Genomic DNA, 18,993 nt, shown 5'->3' on the forward strand with positions numbered 1-18,993 from the left:
TGCTCTGCGAGGCGAAGAAGAGGTTTTGCGCGCTATGCTCGGGACAGAGATAAAGAAAATGAGAGCGAGAGAGAGAGAAACGCATTCACGGAGCGGGTCTGCTGGAACGCGTTGTCGGCATTGCAACGCGGTGGAACGTGGTGTCGGCATTGGAACGCGGTGTCGATGTTGCAAGCTGCACTATGCAACGCGCAGTGACGGCGTAAGTCCGAGACGCGCGAAAAAAATTATCATCATCATGAGAAGATGAAAAGTTCGCTCGCACTTCCGGAAAATGATGGACTACGATCGCCCAGCTTCGCTGTTTCAAGGGTTGCGCAGCCGAGTGCAAGGTTAATCGTTTTTTTTAGACTAGTCGGGGGAACCTATTTCTGGCATTGATCTCTAAATACGTCTGCTATCTGAAATGCTCCCCGTGTACATGAACGATGCACCAGCCAAGTGGGAAAACGCGATACGCCACTGCACTGGTTGATCCAGCTGGGTATGTTCAGATGAGGACAGTCGCAAAGCGTATCCCGATTATTTTTCATTTTTCACTTAAGTTGTTCTATTTGACATAAAAATCCTTCCACACCGCGGAACTGCGACTACTTTTCCAACAAACATTTTTTTTTCACACACAAGAAATGTTAACTAAGACGAGGTGCAAAAATCTCGTTATCGAGTCGCAAATCGTGTCAAGCTTTAAAAGCGCGTGGTATAGGGAGCACAGATTTCTACAAGTTAATCGTTTTACTCCGCATCTATACCACCTCTCACACGGAATTAAGGCAAACTGAACTTACGCGATGGACAGGTCCAAACGAGTTTCTCGCGTCGCCTTTCCTCTCTGCCACGCTCCTGCCGTGTATGCACGCTCTGAACCACCCCCCGAACCGGCTTGCAAGACAGCGGCAGCAGCAGTGGAAAAGTCGAAGGAAGAAACAAAGAAAGCTTTGCTTTAAAAGCTTAGCTTCAAAACTTTATTTGGTGGGAAAATTAGGTAGTACGTCGGAGCTCTCAGTCGAGGTCCGCTTGCAGAGCTGTACAGGGCTCCAGTGACAATTCCAGTGAAAGTTCTGAGTGACAGTGGCAATTTCACAGTGACAGTTTCACACTCCCTACCCGCCTCTACACCTCCCACTTCTACACCGACTGTCGACTGACTAACCAGCGTCACCAGCGTAGTCGATAATCACGGGACCGAAATAAATGCGTCGTCGGTTTCCAGAGTGAGCGCTGCGGAGGCAGAGGAGCTAGCGATAGCGTTAGCCATCACGACGAGACCGCACTGGGATTGCGTCATAGTTCTGACGGACTCTCAGACGGCATGCAGAAATTATTCCAGAGCCAAAATTTCCAGGGCCGCACAACGCATTCTGAATGGAGCGCACCAGCTGCCACCATACATACAAATCGTGTAGACTCCGGGGCATGAGTCTTTACGCGGCAATCAGCAGGCACACGCCTACGCCCGAGCGCATGCACACCGGGAGCCGCCTGATGACCGCGCCGAGCAGTTCGAACCAGAGCCCATACCATTAACCTACACGCACATCCTACAACACTATCGCCTTTCACGAAGAACACTACCCCCACCGCATAATGCTCTGACGCGAGAGGAAGACGTAATATGGCGAAAACTCCAAACAAACACATATCCACATTTGAGTCTTTACCACGCCATACACCCTGCGCTGTATTCCTATAAATGTCCACACTGCGATGAATGTGCAACGCTTCACCACATGGTATGGGCTTGCGCAAACACACCACAGCTCACACCCATAACACACCCCACCCTACGGCAATGGGAGGCAGCGCTGTCCAGCTCCGACTCGACGGACCAGCTCAACCTGGTCAACCGAGCGAGAAGGGCAGCTAAGGCCGCTGGACTCCTGGACTGAGGGGACCACCCACTGCAGAGCGGAGACGCTACCTACGCTCGCGTGCTCTTTCGATTAAAGTTTATTCTCTCTCTCTCTCTCTCTCGACTGACTAACGATTGCAACCTCACACAAAGGCCAAATGTACCAAGCGTATATGCTAAGAGAAGGTTTACAAAATGTGACGTCCCGCGTTAAAACAGGGACGCAAACGCGTGACATGTGTCAGTCTTCGTGTTTGCTAAGTTTCGAGGCCCCCGGCTACACAATAAACGACGTTCCTATTGGCTCGTCAGCGCATGGCATAGCCACTCTGTCTGGCTACTCCCACAGCTGGCGCATCCCTGAGCTTGCTTGTCATTCGCGGCCGTGTTCACCCTTGCTGTGGACCCGGTTGATATTTCGCTGATACATAGCTGATGGAATAGTACTTCGCTGTGGATAGATATTATGGCGGCTCCATATGTCCGCTTGGCAGTAATGACTCATTTCAGTTTCCTGTAAGGGCGATATACGCCGGCTGGCGGGGTCTGTCTTTCTGTGTCCACAGGCTTCGCGTGACATCTGCAGCGTGGAGTTCACTTTCATCGACTTCGACGTAGACAAGGACAACGAGTGTTTCTCGGACTTCCTCGAGATCGACGGGGAGCGCGTGTGCGGTGTCCTGCCCCCAGGATCCAAGAGTGAGTCTTGCCTGTTAGGCCATTTAGGACTTCCATTTTCAATGAAACTACTCCGTACCGCTTTTTCCCTGCCCAGGGTTGGTGCACTTCAGCAGCTCACAGATGGTGTTCCGCTTCCGGTCTGACCAGGGAGGAAGCCGGCCTGGCTTCCACATTAAAGCTCGCCAGGTTGAGTGCGGCTCGCGACTGCCACCGGTTACGGGACTCGGTAAGCATTGATGTTGGCATAGTTTAATTTAGGAAGCAAGGAAAAAACAAAACGAGATTAGCCAAGAGAAAAATGGCATTATTCAAGCGTAGGAAAGTAGGGGAATATTAAAGCGTAAAAAACAACGTTTTGGTAAAGACTATACAGTTTCGTCTATATATGAGCGTCTGTCGTGTAGCGTAATTTTTTCTTATACATTTGCCGTCTCGTTCACACTACTACACAGTGCCACACAGTACACTACTACAGAGACGCTGTACTACTATGCGAGTGAACTATCTCTCTCCTTTTGCCTTATCCTTTCAATCCCTCATCCCCTCTCATCCGTACACTGTAGCCAACAGGCCGTCCTTCTGTTTGACCTCCCTGCCTTTCCTTGTTTCGATCTTCCTCTTTATGCCGATTTTTTGTTTGTTCTATCCTTTCTATATTATTGCGATAGCAATTATATGGACACTCCAAAGCGGATTTTTGCCGTCGCCGTCGCCGTGAGGTTCCGTATGACATCAACGGCGATGAAATCGTCACCGTGCTCCGGACGCTGTATGTGCGAGTGAAAGGGCGCGAGGGACGCGCGCTTTCACGGGGAGCGAACGCACGTCGGAGAGCAAACGCGCGTTCGGCGCCTTGCTCCCTGAAGGGCTGGAAAATTAAGCGTCTCTTTCCTCCTTTACAATGACCATATATAGAGAGCAAACGCGACTTTTTCCGTCGCGCGAAACGCCGTGGGGGGACGGGAGGGAGGGAGGGGAGGCGACGTTTAGCTGCGGCACCAAATGCGTATTTATATAAAAACGTTCCGAGGTGAGAAGGTGGTAAAGACTTCCGATGCTGCTCAACGAGTGTCCCGTTCTGATCCCGTCGAAAACCTCCGAGCCGCCGCCAGAGGCACCGGCAACAGTCACCAACGCCACGCGCTTTCGATGCGAAAGCGGGGAAAACGCCGACGGTGTCGACAACAGTTATGCGCGTTGCTGGTGCGGCATGTCCAAGTTTATGCAGCTGATAAAACTACTATCCTTACAGCGTATGACTCTCTGCTAATTTCCTATCGCAATTGATGCTTCGCCTTTCGGGTGAAACTGCGACAATTTTTTTTAGTACGTCTAATAAGCGATGACTGTGTCTCTCATGTGGGATGCTGCTGAATGGCTGTAACTACAGAACAACTGTAGGGTACCGCAGCAGGCTAGCGTCGCATTACCACAGGACCAGGTTGCAACTTCCGAATGTGACATACTCAATCCTAGGTGCGAGAAGGTCGATACGGGCCAATGTGCACCTAGTGGATAAAGCTATACTTCGGTCATTTGAAAAGAAACAGGTCACTGACCACAGTCAAAACAAAATGACGTTCCGACATCCGTACGGAACCCTTGTTCCCAATAGCAACAGGGGATTCATGCGGATCTCGAAACGGCACTTTGTATTCACTGTGGTCATTGACGTCCTTCTTTTCTAATTATTTTACCTGACCGGACCGTATTCCGTCGAACCCTAGAAATAACCCTCCGGCCATTTGAAATTGCCATTGTATCGGTGCAGAGAAAGCTCCGGCCCTGGGAGTGCCGTGCATGTACGAGTTCTGTGACCAGAGTGGCGTATTCTACAGCCAGGGATTTCCGGGTCCTTACCCCAACCAGATGTCCTGCACTTATCGCGTCATTGCCGCGGCTCCCGACAGATGCAGGTAAGCCCATATTCTCCGACAAGTGTCATCAGAGTGTTTGGTTGTGTTCATTGACTGAAGAATCGGCACACGTTGATGCGATGTCTTCGAAGTTTCAACGGTCGGTTGTCCGTGAACAATTTCCTGTCTTAAGGAAAATGGAGCGTAAACACTGCTCTGAACCTATGTTAGAGAATGAAATCGACCGGTAAGCATTGCGGAAAGCCAGTGTAATCCATTAGCCCAGTACTCAACCTAAGTTCTGAGGAAATCCGGGAGATGGAAGTAGATTCACGAAAAAAGAAGTTGCCACAGATGTCACTGCAGCTTGTTACCACAAAGAGAGCTCAAATATATGCAATGAAATGAATTTGGACTTTTGAAACAAACTCTCCGTGATGTTCAAATCGTGGATGTTGACCATGTGCTACCAAATACACAGATTATCGTCAGACCAGAGCAGCTAAACAGCTTTATGACATTTGAGGAAATGAGCCAGCGATAACGGACTGCTGATTGCTGTGATATTACGGTGACCTGGGCAGGAGATGCGCCGTTGCCTCGACCGTAAAAACACTTAATGTTTGGAAATATAAACAGCTAATCACCTCCTCACCGGAGCAGTCATTGTACGAAGACGTGAAATACGTTAATGGTAAAGAGAACGAAGAAGTCAGCCGGAAGGCCTCGTTCTGGTCTGCTGTATAGGAAGCTGGGAGGCTAGCAGATGGCCGCGCGTGCGCAAATAACTTGTGAACTCGGTGCACTGAAAGCTGGAACAACGATTTTGACATCCTGATTGAATTGAATAAATTTCTTAGATCAGCACGAAAGGCATGCCTGCCAACCTTACCGATTTTTTGTAAACATTACGAATTTTGCTTCGTTGTACGATACTACGAATGATGCTTCAAGTTCGACGAAAAAAATATTCTCCCTGCGAAAAAGTTTTAAAGGTGTTGAAAGGCGAGGTGCTGCGAGATTGCAAAAAAAAAAAAAAAAAACGTGTACAATAACGAGAGTCAGAGAGAGAAGTCATAGGGAAGGGCAGGGAGGTCAACCAGGCTGAGCCCGGTAGGCTATCTTGCACTGGGGAAGGGGAAAGGGGATTGAAAGACGAGAAGTAAGAGATAAGTTCATACTTTGCACACACATTCAAGCGTTCTTCGCTGAGTTAATCATAGATGGTCGCACAGGCTGGCGCTTTTAAAAAAACGCGTCTTTGTAGCCTTGCACATAGCAGACGCACGAGGCCATGGGCCCACGATCTCCCTTGTAAAATGTCTGTCGCCTAAGTGCCACAAAGCTGTCCGAAAGGCACTCTTCTCATCTTCGTATGTGGGGCAGTCACCTAAGAGATATCTGGTGGTTTCCCCAACGCCACATGTGCTGCAATTGGCACTGTCCGTCATTCCAAATGAGGAATTAATAGGCGTTTGTAAAAGGAACTCCTATTCGCCGGCGTCACAGTTATGTTTCTTCCCATCGGTTAAAACCCGATAAAAGTAGTAATTGCATAAGTGCGTCCATGGGATATAGGCGCCGGTTGGTAAATTCCGGTGTATTCCATCTTCTTAGAGTTATAATATGGGCAAGACAGCTGAGGTTCCGCGCTGCATCCGTCTTTGACAATGGTATAGAGGTTATTTCACATTCTCCATATGCCTCACGGGCAGCTCATTCATTGCCAGTGATGTTTCTGTGCCCAGGCAGCCACTGAAATGCGATGTCGAGGCCTCTGTCCACTGCTTGATGGTAGCGTAATCTTATCTCTGCTACCACTTGTTCGTGTAAGCTGCGGCGCAGAGCTGATGAGAGCGACTATAGGGCTGCCTTCGAGTCGCAAAATATAGCCCATTGATCTGGTGACTATTGCTGCACATAAAGCACTGCGCTATGGAGGGCGGCAAGTTCAGACCCTGTCGATATTGTGATGTGGCTGATCTTGTACTCCTTGCAAAGCGATGTCGACGGAATAACTACCGCACCAGTACAGCCGGTCAGAGTCGAAGAGCCAACTGTATATATGTGCATTCGATTGGAGTAGGAATCATGCAGTAGTAGATGTAGAATAACGAATACTTGGTGGTACCTTTGCACCTGCGCCGTCTTTTTATGGCAGCACAAACCACCATATATTAGGGGGGTGCTTGCTAAGAGCAAGATTATTCAGGGAAGGTCCTGAAGCAGGCGAAATACCCGCTGTGGTGACGTAGTGGCTTTGAGGTTGCGCTACTAAGCCCGCGGGCGCGGGTTCAAATCCTGGCCACGGCGATCGCATTTCGATGGGGGCGAAATGCAAAAAAACAAAAACAAAAAAAAACATTTCTGTACCGTGCATTGGGTGCACGTTAAAGAACCCCAAGGTGGTTAAAAATAATCCGGAGTTCCCCCACTACGGCGTGCCTCATAATCATATCGTGGTTTTGGCACGTAAAACCCCACAAATAATATTATGAAGGCCTTTCTTACTGTTTTAGTTTTGATTAGTTATTACAGTTACCACGAGTTAAGTCGTAGGCTCGGTTTGAGCGGTGAATTAAATTTATGCGTAAGTGTCAAATGACCCATTGGGCGAAATGCAGCTCCACTAACGTGAAACCTGGGGAGGTGCGAAGCATGCAGTGATGCACCGCTAATGGGCTCATACTGCCTTAAGCAATGGCTGATAACCCCGTAAACGCGGCATCCCCGTTACGACGACAGAAGACAAGTGAAATTCTACGCTAGAATGATGAGCGGCAACGCAGCCAGCTGTGGAAGACCACGACGACGACGAACGCGGGAGCAGTGGTGCCGAGCGCGAGCACGAGCCGCTTGCTTATACCGTGACGACGACGACAGCAGACGCCGACAGCCCGAGCGCATAAGGTGCTTCGGACCTAAAAGCAAGCGAAATGGGCAACTGCAACGTCGCTGGAAAAGTAACTGTAATCTAAAAACAGTAGCTTGATTTTGCATTTCTACTGTTGTTCCTATTTTTTTACCAATCATCGTTAATGCAGTGCGCATGTATCTGATAAAATGTGTGTGTTCAGCGCAAACTTTAATAAAATGTATACTGTCACCCCTCCTCCTCCCCCCCCTGTTATGTCCACTGGAGCTTTACGAATTTTAAATGTTCTCGGGTAGGCAAGTACGAAAATGAGAGCAAAGAAGAATGATAAAATTAAAAATTCAGTACACGTCTTGCTGCTGCGCTCTCCGCTGTTGTGTACGCAGGGTGGAGCTGTCTTTCATCCAGTTCAACTTGCACTCGAACAACCGCCCAGACGGCCAGTGTGGCGCCGACTTCATGGAGATCAACGGCGTCCGCTACTGCAACCGTCAGCTGGAGGGACAGATACGTGAGTGGTCATGTTACTCGGCGAATGGCGCCTTGTCAGATTCCTCGGGCTCGTCATATAGAGTTACGCACATCGTACCATTTTTGCGAAGGTGCTGTCAATATCGGCAGCAATTGCACGTGTGAGATGATATACGTAAAGGACCTCGGGGTTGATGGCTCAAGAAAAACTGCGTCGTGCTATCTGCTTTGACAAACAGAGACCTAGATTTAATGTATAGATAAAAAGAGAAAAAAAAACACGTTATCCGATCCTGGTGTGGAACCACGTAAGAGCTCGGCCCCAGTACGTTCACGCGCGGACCACTTTGGAACAACCGCGCCCGGCACTCGCAACGACTCCGCGCCATTGGCCGGGGTGTCACACAGTGTCTCCGGTGTGGGGCACTCATGGAACACGTATAATATTCCAATCTTCGACATTGTCGCGGCTAGTAGGCAAATAGACTGCGCATTGTGAGGACGTTACGTGGTAGCAGCAGCATTTTAATAGCAGCTTCTTCTTGGAAGCTCTGTCTTCTCTGGGCGTCAATAAAGTTATTTCACTCACTCACACTAAAGGGAAATATTAGGTCGAGCTAGATTCAGTGATTACGCCTCTGTAATAATGAATTCGCCATTCGTAGCGCGCACAGAGCTTTTGTAAGCGAAAAAATGATGGAAATAAAATTCGGTAACTGCGGTACCTGTCTGCGGTACCTGTCATGTGCCGTCAGCACTGGCTGATTCACTTAGAACATCAGACAGGGAGCTGACGTAATGATTACCCCAACTCGCCCGCTTAGCGCGGGCGATTCAAATGGAGAAGCAGCAATGGGACCTTCAGAGACAATTTTTAACAGCGGAGCTGTTTAAGCCGGCCGTAATGTGTGCCGCCTGCCACTGCGTTGCCTAGCAACCACCTCGCGGAGCGTCGCGAGCTATGGTCGGGAGAGAAAAACAGAAAATGAGAGCAAGAGAGAGTGCGCGCGTCGCGCGCTATGCTCGGAAGAGAGGAAGAGAAAATGAGAGCGAGAGAGAGAAACAAATTGTAGCAGCACCAACGAGGCAACGCACAGAGGTGCTACCGACGCCATCCTGTCTTCTCCGTTTCCGCGCATTAGCGCCGAACGCTCGCGGTGTCCCTGACTGCAGCAGGCGCCTCTGGCGGCGGCTCGGCCGAGCTCCCACCAGCTGCGCGCTAGTGCGCATGCGCCGTGACGTCATCCCGGCGTGTCGTGTGCTGCGCGGCGCGTGTACACTGTCCATAGCTTTCGCCCCACTTCCCCTACGTGTGTTCGGACTGCAAGTGCTTCGCGAGGCGTTCCCCGATGCCACGGACCACGACGAAACGCTTACACACTTCGTATAACTTCGCAACACTTGGTATAGCCAGGACCAGCTAGGAACCGATCAGCTCCGCTGTGTCTTTAGCCTTGCGCCACAAGACCAAGCTACCCCAATTTTTTTTTTTTTTTTGCGCAACAAATACTGGAAAGCAGAAAACAATGATAGTGGTCTGGACGAATATTCTATCGATATAATTTGGGTTATTATTTTCCTTTAATGTCAATTTAATCTTTTTGAGAAGTGAGGAAGACCCGCGAAAAACGTGCGTCGGGCTTGGCCACATCGCCCTGTGGCGTGGCGGCGGCCGAGTGCCTTGTTTGTACAGTGAGACGAGACCCAGGAGGCATATAAAAAGCATATGACTAACGTGAGCGGCCGAGTTGCCCGCTATTTGACCCCTAGAATGCGCCGATCAATGACAACTCACCGTTTCAGAGCACCAGAGGATAATGCAAGCCATATGGATTACGATCAACCGATCTGCTGCTGCCAAAACACAGAAATCGTACATTGTGTCACTGCTTCAGCAACGATAGCATTTTGCGTCAGGGCTGGTTCATTATATAATAACCAGGAAGCAGAAGCGAAACAAATAAAGTGAGACCGTAAGGGTGAGAGCTGTATAGAGCGAGCGCATCACGGGAGTTTCGTAGAGAGGATTCCGAAGACTGTGCGTATATGACATAATTCTATACACACGCATGCAGCATGTCGTGACAGGAGAAATATACGTTATGCTAAAGCTCAATGCGACGTAGGTGAAGCAGGTATAGATGCACAACTCCTCCGCCTGCACCTTGCACTTCGATATGGCTGCGCTCAATGAATATGCCTTAGCGAACCATGGATGTATAAGAACGCGTGTTTGCGGTGTCTTGAGCGTCTAAACTAGTTCATGGCTTCGCGTTAATGACCTGTTTCGTTTGTAAAATCCAGGCATCTTGGACTTCAAGGGTCCCCGCCGTAGCGTGACAATGCATTTCATATCCAATGACCTCGATGCCGGGAAAGGATTCCTCGGCTTCTACAAGCAACTCGGCTGCCCGACGGGAGAAGGAGGCGACGGTAAGTCGTGCACGCTACACACGATCACTGTGCGGTGACGACTTGCTTGTAAAATTTCATATCCTCGTGAAGAAGTTGAAAACCAACAATTTTACGCGACGCTCCTTTGTTTTACACGAACAAGCGAAACTTGAACTTTCTTCCGTTGGTATCCCTTTAAAGGAACACTAAAGGGAATTTTTATTTTACATGTCAAGTACGTACACTCCGTAGCATAGGACACTAATGCACTGTTTTGTCTGTGTCCATAACTGCAATTTATTCATAAGATGCAAAAAGCGAGGACACGGCTGCTGAGCCCATCGGCGCTGGCGAAACACAGCGGGAAAAGCATGCAATTGGCACCGCGATATTTTGTTAATTGCGCAGGAATTCATAAAAAATATGTCATGTTATATTTATAGAAAGTGTTTTTAAGCCATATTTGCATCTGGCAATTTTTATACAAGAGAATGGAGTTTAGAAATCATGGCACGAGCACGCTGATATTCGGCATCATTCAACGTGTAACAGTGGGGATGGATGCTTAGCAGAACAGGAAATTGGGCTGGACGGTATTGACGGAACATGACGTACGAAAGCACGATTTGACGTTAGACAAGACAGGGGTAACCAACAGACTAGAGATGGATGAACGCGCATGGGAGCCTGAATTCGTGCGCCTGCCAACTATTCGTACAGTCTGTTTCAGTTGAATGAAAAAAAGAAATATTACGCGCCATTCTACTGCTGTGAAGGTGGATTAACAGCGAAGCAGTTTAGCACACGACGTAGATGTGACACGGAATTTAGATCAAATATATGAGCAAATTTTATTTCTCGTTAGTGGCGACGGCGGTCACAGCGAAGAAGGACACACTAGACAGTTTTAGTTGCGCGTCCGCAACCACCCACGTATACAGAGGGCGTGCCCTCCAGACGGCGTTATTTGGCAGGACGCAACAATTGAGAAGTGGATTACTGACTTGCACTGTAGTGTGCTACTCAGAGTCGCCATACGCCAGCTTCTGAAACTGTGTAGCCAATGTCAGCCACCAAGAAGTCAAACCACATGCAAGTCAAGCCACAATTGCCAATCTGCGACGAAAATGTTGCAGACTCACGCGTTTTGAGAATTTCAATGCAATCAAGGGTGCAGCCATATGGAAAACCTGGGCACGCGAGAACACGCGAGAGCATCCCGAAAAGCCCGCAGCGGACGCTACGCAGCTTTTGAAAAGCTGCGGGCGCACGCAAGAGCGTGCTCCTGCGTACTGCGCATGCGCACTGTCACCTCTGCGGGTTTCCTGCATACGCAGAGCTGTTGCGGACGCGAAACTTAAACTGTCTATTTAGTTTGATCGGCGGTCTTGATCGGCGGCATACATTCGCGTGAAAGACTACCGCCACCTCGGGGAGCCGGAAGAAACTAGACACGCGCGATGGGACCACCAAGCCGGGAGTGCGGAAGGAAACTTGGCACGCAAGCGCTTTGAACGACGACAAAGAGAGGGCGGTGCGAGCGTACACATGGCCGACGCGGGTCGCTTAGCGGCAAATCTTCGAGAAACCCTTAATATCTACCTGAGAGTCAACAGTGAAAATGGTGCCTATTGATAACAAAATCTACTAATAATACATATCCAAATGATGAGACGTTATAAGATTTTGCATAGAATGAAGCGATTTTGTATTAAGTTCAGGAGCTGAGCTTTTGCGCGTGCAGATCGGTTGACCGACACGACAAATGCGTAGAACCATAGCCAGAGACAGCTTCGCTGTAATTTTGTGGGCAGACGCTTTTTCTGGCACTCAAAAACAACATTCTGTCTGTGAAACGGGCCTGCCGTTTGCTTTCAGGAGAGAGTTCACTCAAGAAAAGAGCCATGCGTTGAGGACTTCGCCCGCAGGCGCTACCTCGCCCACATCCATTTTGAGTGACGCTGTTAGTTTGCCGGTACAATACAGCCAAGCCCAGCAAAATGCACCCTCGCGTATATGGTAGCACTTACTATGTAACACCAACACAGGCCTCGCTTGCGGCTAGATGGTATCCTTATACGTCACGGGGAGCGCGGAACGTACAAACGGGCTTTTTTTTTCCTAAGCCGCGTATTTCGAGAAAAAAGTTAACCAATCGGAGAATCAGTGAGACATGGTGTAAGGAATATGGATTCAAGTTTTTGGAAGCAAATAAACGAAGTATAAATTCGTCTTCGGTGTCACTCTAAAGTTGGCATGAAAATGAAACTGGGAAAAGTGGCGACGTCCCTCCTGCCTTCCCCCTTTCAAAACATGCATGGCAACTCATCAGGGTCCATGGATGCTCACCTATTCCATGTTTTTTAAGAGAGTGATGGCAAGTGTCCGCTTCCCGAGACACGGGGCTTATGACATGCTATCCAACGATGCTGTGATGATCTACAGGGCCAACCAAATAAATGGGCAGGGAATGAAAGGGGGGTTTAAAACAGTTTGGTTCGCCCTTGCCAAACTAGTTAGGCATCCCTGGCTCGATTACACAGCTACCGAAGGCCAGACAAGCGGTGCATGCCATACAACGCGATGTCATCCCAGCATACTTCCGCAGGCCGACCCCCGACGTCCCTGGGAGGAGGACCACCCGAGTTGTACCATCCGAAGCCGTATCCGCATCCGTCGGATTCTTTGGGCATCGCCACCAAGCAACAGCAGCATCATCACCAGCAGGCCAGCTGCGACCGGCTGTACGCGCTCGAGGAATTCGAGCTGGAGAGCCCCGGCTACCCGGGCCCTTACCGGCCGGGACTCGGCTGCCGGTACTTCATCCGGCGACACAGCGACGCCGTGTGTGCGCTGCTAGTCACATTCGACGCCTTCAACCTGGAGTACAGCGCCGGCTGCCACCACGACTACCGGGAGCTGGCCGGCCACAAGATATGCGGACAGGTGCCCGCCGGAAAGACCAGTGAGTCCATTTGGTTGCTTACTCGCATGAGCTCTCGCGTCAACGATAGCCCACCGGTGGACTTAATATGAAGTACTGAGTGCGCCCACGTTTGGACCGGCCTTTTTCGAGGTCAGTCCACCGACCGAAACTGTTGGGTAAATAAACCTAAGATAACCGCGAGGTCGTGCTTCTCAATGTTCTGAATATGCTTGGCCCATTGAAAAATCCAGAAATCCAGTTTATGTTGCTGACGCACGTAAGAAAAGAACCCATCTTTAAGTCTTACGAAACGTAGGAAATGAAGCATCGTTTTTTTCGTACGTGCGTCCTTAACCTACACGTTGAGATATATATATGTGTATATATTTATATTACATAATAATATTACATATATATATATATATATATTACACCAAACTTTGCGGAGAAATCCATAGGCGTTTCAGTTAATTTTGTGCTTCAATGCATAAAGCGACGTTTTTGTTAACTGGAACGCCAATGCTTTTCTCCGCAAAGTTCGAGAATTAATATCTAGAAACTGGTGTCATCCAGAGAATTCGTTCCAAGTGGATCAGCCTTGTGAACTCCGCGGCAACAATTTGTAAATTGCAATATGAGCCATTAGGGAATTAGTTAAAAACTTCTTTAGTCCATTTTTGTTAATTATTCGATTGTGCATTTAAATTTATGGTGCAAGTAATGTACGCCTCTTCGAGTAGACCAGCTCATGAACTAGAATTGTGCTATCTGTCACAGGCAACCTTTAAGAATTTTTGAAAGTGCTCGCTGAAACACCCTGTATATATATATATATATATATATATATATATATATATATAGTAGTAACTGGATTTTTCAATGGGCCAAGCGTATTTAGGAAAATCAGAAGCACAACTTCGCGGTTATCTTAAGTTTATTATTTTCCCAACAGTTTCGGTTGGTGGACCGACCTTTTTCAAGGGATACAGGAAAATCTTGCAACAGTCTTTTTATATCTTCAGGCAGAGAAAGAAGGCGCCAAAAAAAGGTGAGAAAGGAGAGAGAGAGAGATATATGACAAAGTTGAACATGCAAAAAAAAGAAGAATGGAGAGTTAAAGGAAAGACCCCAAGACCTGGTCGTGCCAGACAAAGCAGAGGGCAAGGTCGCTGTTAAGCGTGTTTCACATGCACAATTGACGGACACGCCTGTCATGTTAAGTTGAACTTGCTAAAAAAAAAAAAAAAGGGAGGGAGGGAGAGTTAAAGGTAAGACACCAAGACCTGGTCCTGCCTGACAAAGCAAAGGGCAAGGTCGCTGTTAAGCGTGTTTCACATGCACAATTGATAGACACGCCTGTCATGTTAAAAAAAAGAGAGAGACAGAGAGTTAAAGGAAAGACACCAAGACCTGGTCGTGCCAGACGGAGCTTAGGGCAAGGTCGCTGTTAAGCGTCTTACACATGCACAATTGGCGGACATGCCTGTCATGTTAAGTTGAGCATGAAAAAAAAAAGAGGGAGAGTTAAAGGAAAGACACCACGAAAGACCTGGTCGTGCCAGACAAAGTAAAGGGCGAAAGACGAGAAACACGAAAGAAGAAGAAATAACCTGCAAATGTAGTAACAGCGTGGCGATATCAGCATGAAATTGAAAAGCAAGGGCAAAACACGAGAAACACGAAATACGAAGAAGCAGCCTGCAAATATGACAGTAACAGCCTGGCGAAATCAGCATGAAGTTGAAATTGAAAAGCAAGGGCAAAACACGAGAAACACGAAACAAGAAGAAATAACCTGCAAATATAATAGTAACAGCGTGGCAAAATAAGCATGAAATTAAAAAGCAAGGCACAATAATGTGGGTGGTTCGGTCCGCTCCCCCACTGGGGTAGTGGGCATTCTTTCGACATCACACACGTGTTCGGCTTGCCTATGCGGGGATTAAGTTCTGATTTTAGCTAATTTAACTTATGTACAAAGAAACGAGAGGTTTCCCATGTGTTCATTTATGCCGTGCGTGATCGTTCTAAATTTGTGGATAAAATATGACTCTCTTTGTTCCCGTTCACGAGAAGAGCGGAAGCCTGACTGGAGAAGAGTGACACGTATTTTATCAAATGAATGCTCAGGCAGACTGATATGCTTTGAGAATGGGAGATGTGGTAGTGCGCGGGTGTGAGCTCTGTGGTTGTTTAGACGGAGTCTGAACGCGGTTCCAGTCTGGCCTATATACTGTTGGTCGCAGACTTCACAATGGAGCATGTAGATCACATTGCTGCTGTCACAATTTAGAGGTTCCTTAATTTTGAATGCGAAATCAGAGGAAGTAGCCTTAGCAAGACAGGTTGAAGTCATGTGCTTACAGACCTTGCAGCGGGGTTTACCACAAGGTCTGCAGCCTGATTCTATGTTTTGAACCGTGGTTGTCCTAGCTCTGACGAGGATATCTCTTAGATTTCTTCCCCGGCGATAGACAACTCGGGGTGGCTCTGTGAAAATTGAAGACAAACGTGTGCTCTGCTGAATGATATTAAAGTGTTTGGCTAGGATGTTGTTCACGTGCGGTAATGTAGATGAGTAGGTGAGGATAAGGTTGGTTTGGTTTTTCGGATGGCGGGGCTTTGAGCCAGTCAAAATTTCATTTCTGTCTAAGGCTTGTGCTCGGCTTATAGCATCATCAACAATACGTTCCGGGTAGTGCTTCGCCACCAGGGCCGTTCTGAGTTCCTTTGCATGACATTGGAAGTCTTTCTCGTCAGAGCAGATGCGGCGGTATCGGTGGGCCTGTGAATACGGGATGGCTTTCTTGCAATGTTGTGGATGGCTACTTTTGAAATGAAGATATTGGTGGCGGTCTGTTGGCTTTTTATATAAGGTTGTGAATATTCGATTATCTTTAATTTGTACCGTGAGATCAAGAAAGTTTACAGCTGATTTAGAATAGCTGTAAGTGAAAGCGATTGACGGATGAACTGAATTAAAATCTGCTACAAATTTAAGGAGACTTTCTTCGTCGTGGTGCCAAATAAAGAATATGTCGTCTAAGAACCTTTTGTAGATGAGCGGCTTCAAAGGTCTGGCCGCAAGAAAAGGTTCTTCAAGTGATGCCATAAAAATATTCGCATAATTAGGAGCCATCTTCGTGCCCATTGCCGTTCCGCTTATCTGGAGGAAGTGTTTCTCGTCAAATTCAAAGTTATTGTATCCTAGTACTAACCGCAGTAGCGTTGACAGCGTGTCCTCGTCTAGACTTACAGGCGTGTTTGCGTTCATGTAAGCGCTGACTGTCGCGCCAATGCCCTCTGCTTGTGGTATGTTTGTGTATAGGGATATTACATCCATTGTCACCAGGAAGCTTTCTTCGGGGATCTCTAGTCCAGTTATTGTGCGAAGAAATTGGTTGGTGTCCTGAATGTAAGATGGAATGGTCGGGACTATGTCCTTAATTATGAAGTCTAAGGCACTTGAAATTCTTTCTGTTACCGTGCCGTTGCTTGAGACAATAGGGCGACCGGGGTGGTTAGTTTTGTGGATTTTGGGTAGCAAATAAAAACGACCAGGGGCTGGCTGAATCGGCAGCATTGCTTTAAGCATATCTTTAGATATTTTCCCCTCCTTGTGCAGTGAATTTAATTCGCGGCATATTTCTGATTCGAACAATTTAGTGGGGTCCTCTGTGAGTTCCGTATAGAATTCCTTATTTTCTAATTGTCGATATCCTTCTTTCAGGTAGTCGACCTTATCCAATATTACTATTGCGCCACCCTTATCCGCAGGTTTAATTACAACATCTGATCGACGGCTCAGTGAGTCCAACGATTTGCGCTCTTCGTACGACAAGTTTTGTCGAAAGGGTTTCACTTTTGAGCATGCTTTCATGATATCTTTTTGGACGGCGGATATATACATTTCCAAATATCTGTCCCTCTGATCTGGTGGTGACCAATTTGTTCCTGATGCTCCGGGGAATGCTGTTCGGCTGGGTTTATCATGAAAATATTCCCGCAAGCGAAGATTTCTGGCAAAATTATCCAAATCCTGATAAAACTGAAACTCATTAAATTTACCGCTTGCCGGACAGAATGTAAGGCCTTTAGCAAGAAGACTAATTTCGGAGGCCGTTAACCGGGCAGATGAAAGGTTAACTACCGTTGTTTCTACGTTGTTATTAATACTCGTGGTGGTCGCAGGGACGTTCGCGCTGATGGAAATCGTCTGAGGTATGCCATCCCGCTCTAACTTCCGACGCTTACGCTCTTTTGTCTCCCCTATTTTCCTATTTTCATACTCAACTAGGTCGTTTCCCTCTATTTCGCTGAGATCTGATTTGCATTTCAGTGAGTGTTCAGCTTGTTCAAGTTCGTGAGATTTGCGTTCACTGTGGTCAATAATTATTTTCATGAGATTAAGCGACGCTTCATGGAGTGTTTTGTCCCACTGTGCCCGCTCATGCCGATCTAGTGTTGTCATTGCCGGATTTAGCTTTAGACACAAGCCTTTTGGTACCAAATTAGAAGCTGCATATGACTTAAGCGTCGTGCTGTGAAGATTGTACTTTACGCGTTTCTCAATCGTTTTCCTGATTTGCTGAAATGCACGTGACCGTGGTTTAGGGGAGCGGACCGTACCTGAACCCTGAAATTGTCAGTTCTGCCGTGGCTGCGTCGGTCGCCGAGTGACGTCCGCAAAGCTGCGCAGGTTGTAGGCCATCTGAGGCGGTCCTGGAGGGGTGGTGGACTTCTGGGCCTGGGGTGGTGGTGTGCGCGACGAGTCGACATTTGTGGCACGCTGTGGAGTGCCGGGCTGTGGAGTGCCGGAACTCGCGGTGGTCGCCATGCCGGCTGGCGGTAGAGTCTGCTGGCGTGGATGCCAGCGGCTTGTCTTGGTGGTCAGCAGGCGTCTGTAGTGAAGCGCCAGCATCGCCACGCCTTCAAAGCTGGGATGGAGACCGTCTGCGGCCAGGACCCTCCAAGGCGGCATCTCTTGGAAGACATGGTCTAGATAGAAGACCCCGCGTCCCAGCTCTCTTCGGTGGCAGAGGCGGCGTACCTGGTTCACATATCGGGACGCTTCTCTGTTGAACCAGTGGACGAACCGCTTGTTCACTCCGTGGCGGCGGCGGTTGAGGGCTCGAGGCAGTGGCAGGCTCAGGCAGATCTCTGCTTGTGGTCGTTGTTGGCGAATATTCTTCACGAGTTGTGTCAGCTCCTCCAGGGCTTGCGTCGCTCCATTATCCGCAATGTCTATGGTTCCCACATGGAGCACCAGTTTCGGCACTGTTGGTGCCACATGCTGAAGGAGACCTGGAACATCGCGGAACCTTGCGCCGCTATAGCACACGAAACCTGGAGTTCCGGGTTCGACGGGGTTGAAGTTCTCGTGGACGTACTTGATGGTCGAGTCTCCGATTATGGCACAACTTATCGGAATGCGAGGAAAGCGAAGAGATAACCGCTTGGAAGTGGAGTAGTTGGCAGCCATTGCTGTAGAAGTAACTGGATTTTTCAATGGGCCAAGCGTATTTAGGAAAATCAGAAGCACAACTTCGCGGTTATCTTAAGTTTATTATTTTCCCAACAGTTTCGGTCGGTGGACCGACCTTTTTCAAGGGATACAGGAAAATCTTGCAACAGTCTTTTTATATCTTCAGGCAGAGAAAGAAGGCGCCAAAAAAAGGTGAGAAAGGAGAGAGAGAGAGATATATGACAAAGTTATATATGACAAAGATATATATATATATATATATATATATATATATATATATATATATAAATGAGAAGCACAACTTTGTGGTTATCTTAGGTTGATTTACCAAACAGTTTCGGTCGGTGGACCGACCTTGAAAAAGGTCGGTCCATCGACCGACACTGTTGGGTAATAAACCGAAGATAACCACGAAGTTGTGCTTCTCATTTTTCTACATATGCCTGGTCCATT

At 48.1% G+C, this 18,993-nt stretch overlaps 1 protein-coding gene across 1 annotated transcript in view; it reads left to right on the forward strand.

The window, feature by feature from the left end:
- The window catches only part of LOC119444910 (cubilin), a 337,977-nt gene that overhangs the window by 148,166 nt on the left and 170,818 nt on the right, over positions 1-18,993 (forward strand). Inside the window, exons 14-16 of the mRNA XM_049662748.1 lie at positions 2,419-2,551; positions 2,628-2,759; positions 4,305-4,449. Of these exons, the coding sequence (XP_049518705.1) occupies positions 2,419-2,551; positions 2,628-2,759; positions 4,305-4,449 (410 nt within the window). The remainder of the gene's footprint in view (positions 1-2,418; positions 2,552-2,627; positions 2,760-4,304; positions 4,450-18,993) is intronic.

Source organism: Dermacentor silvarum, chromosome 1 (assembly GCF_013339745.2).
Source record: "Dermacentor silvarum isolate Dsil-2018 chromosome 1, BIME_Dsil_1.4, whole genome shotgun sequence".
NCBI lineage: Eukaryota > Metazoa > Arthropoda > Arachnida > Ixodida > Ixodidae > Dermacentor > Dermacentor silvarum.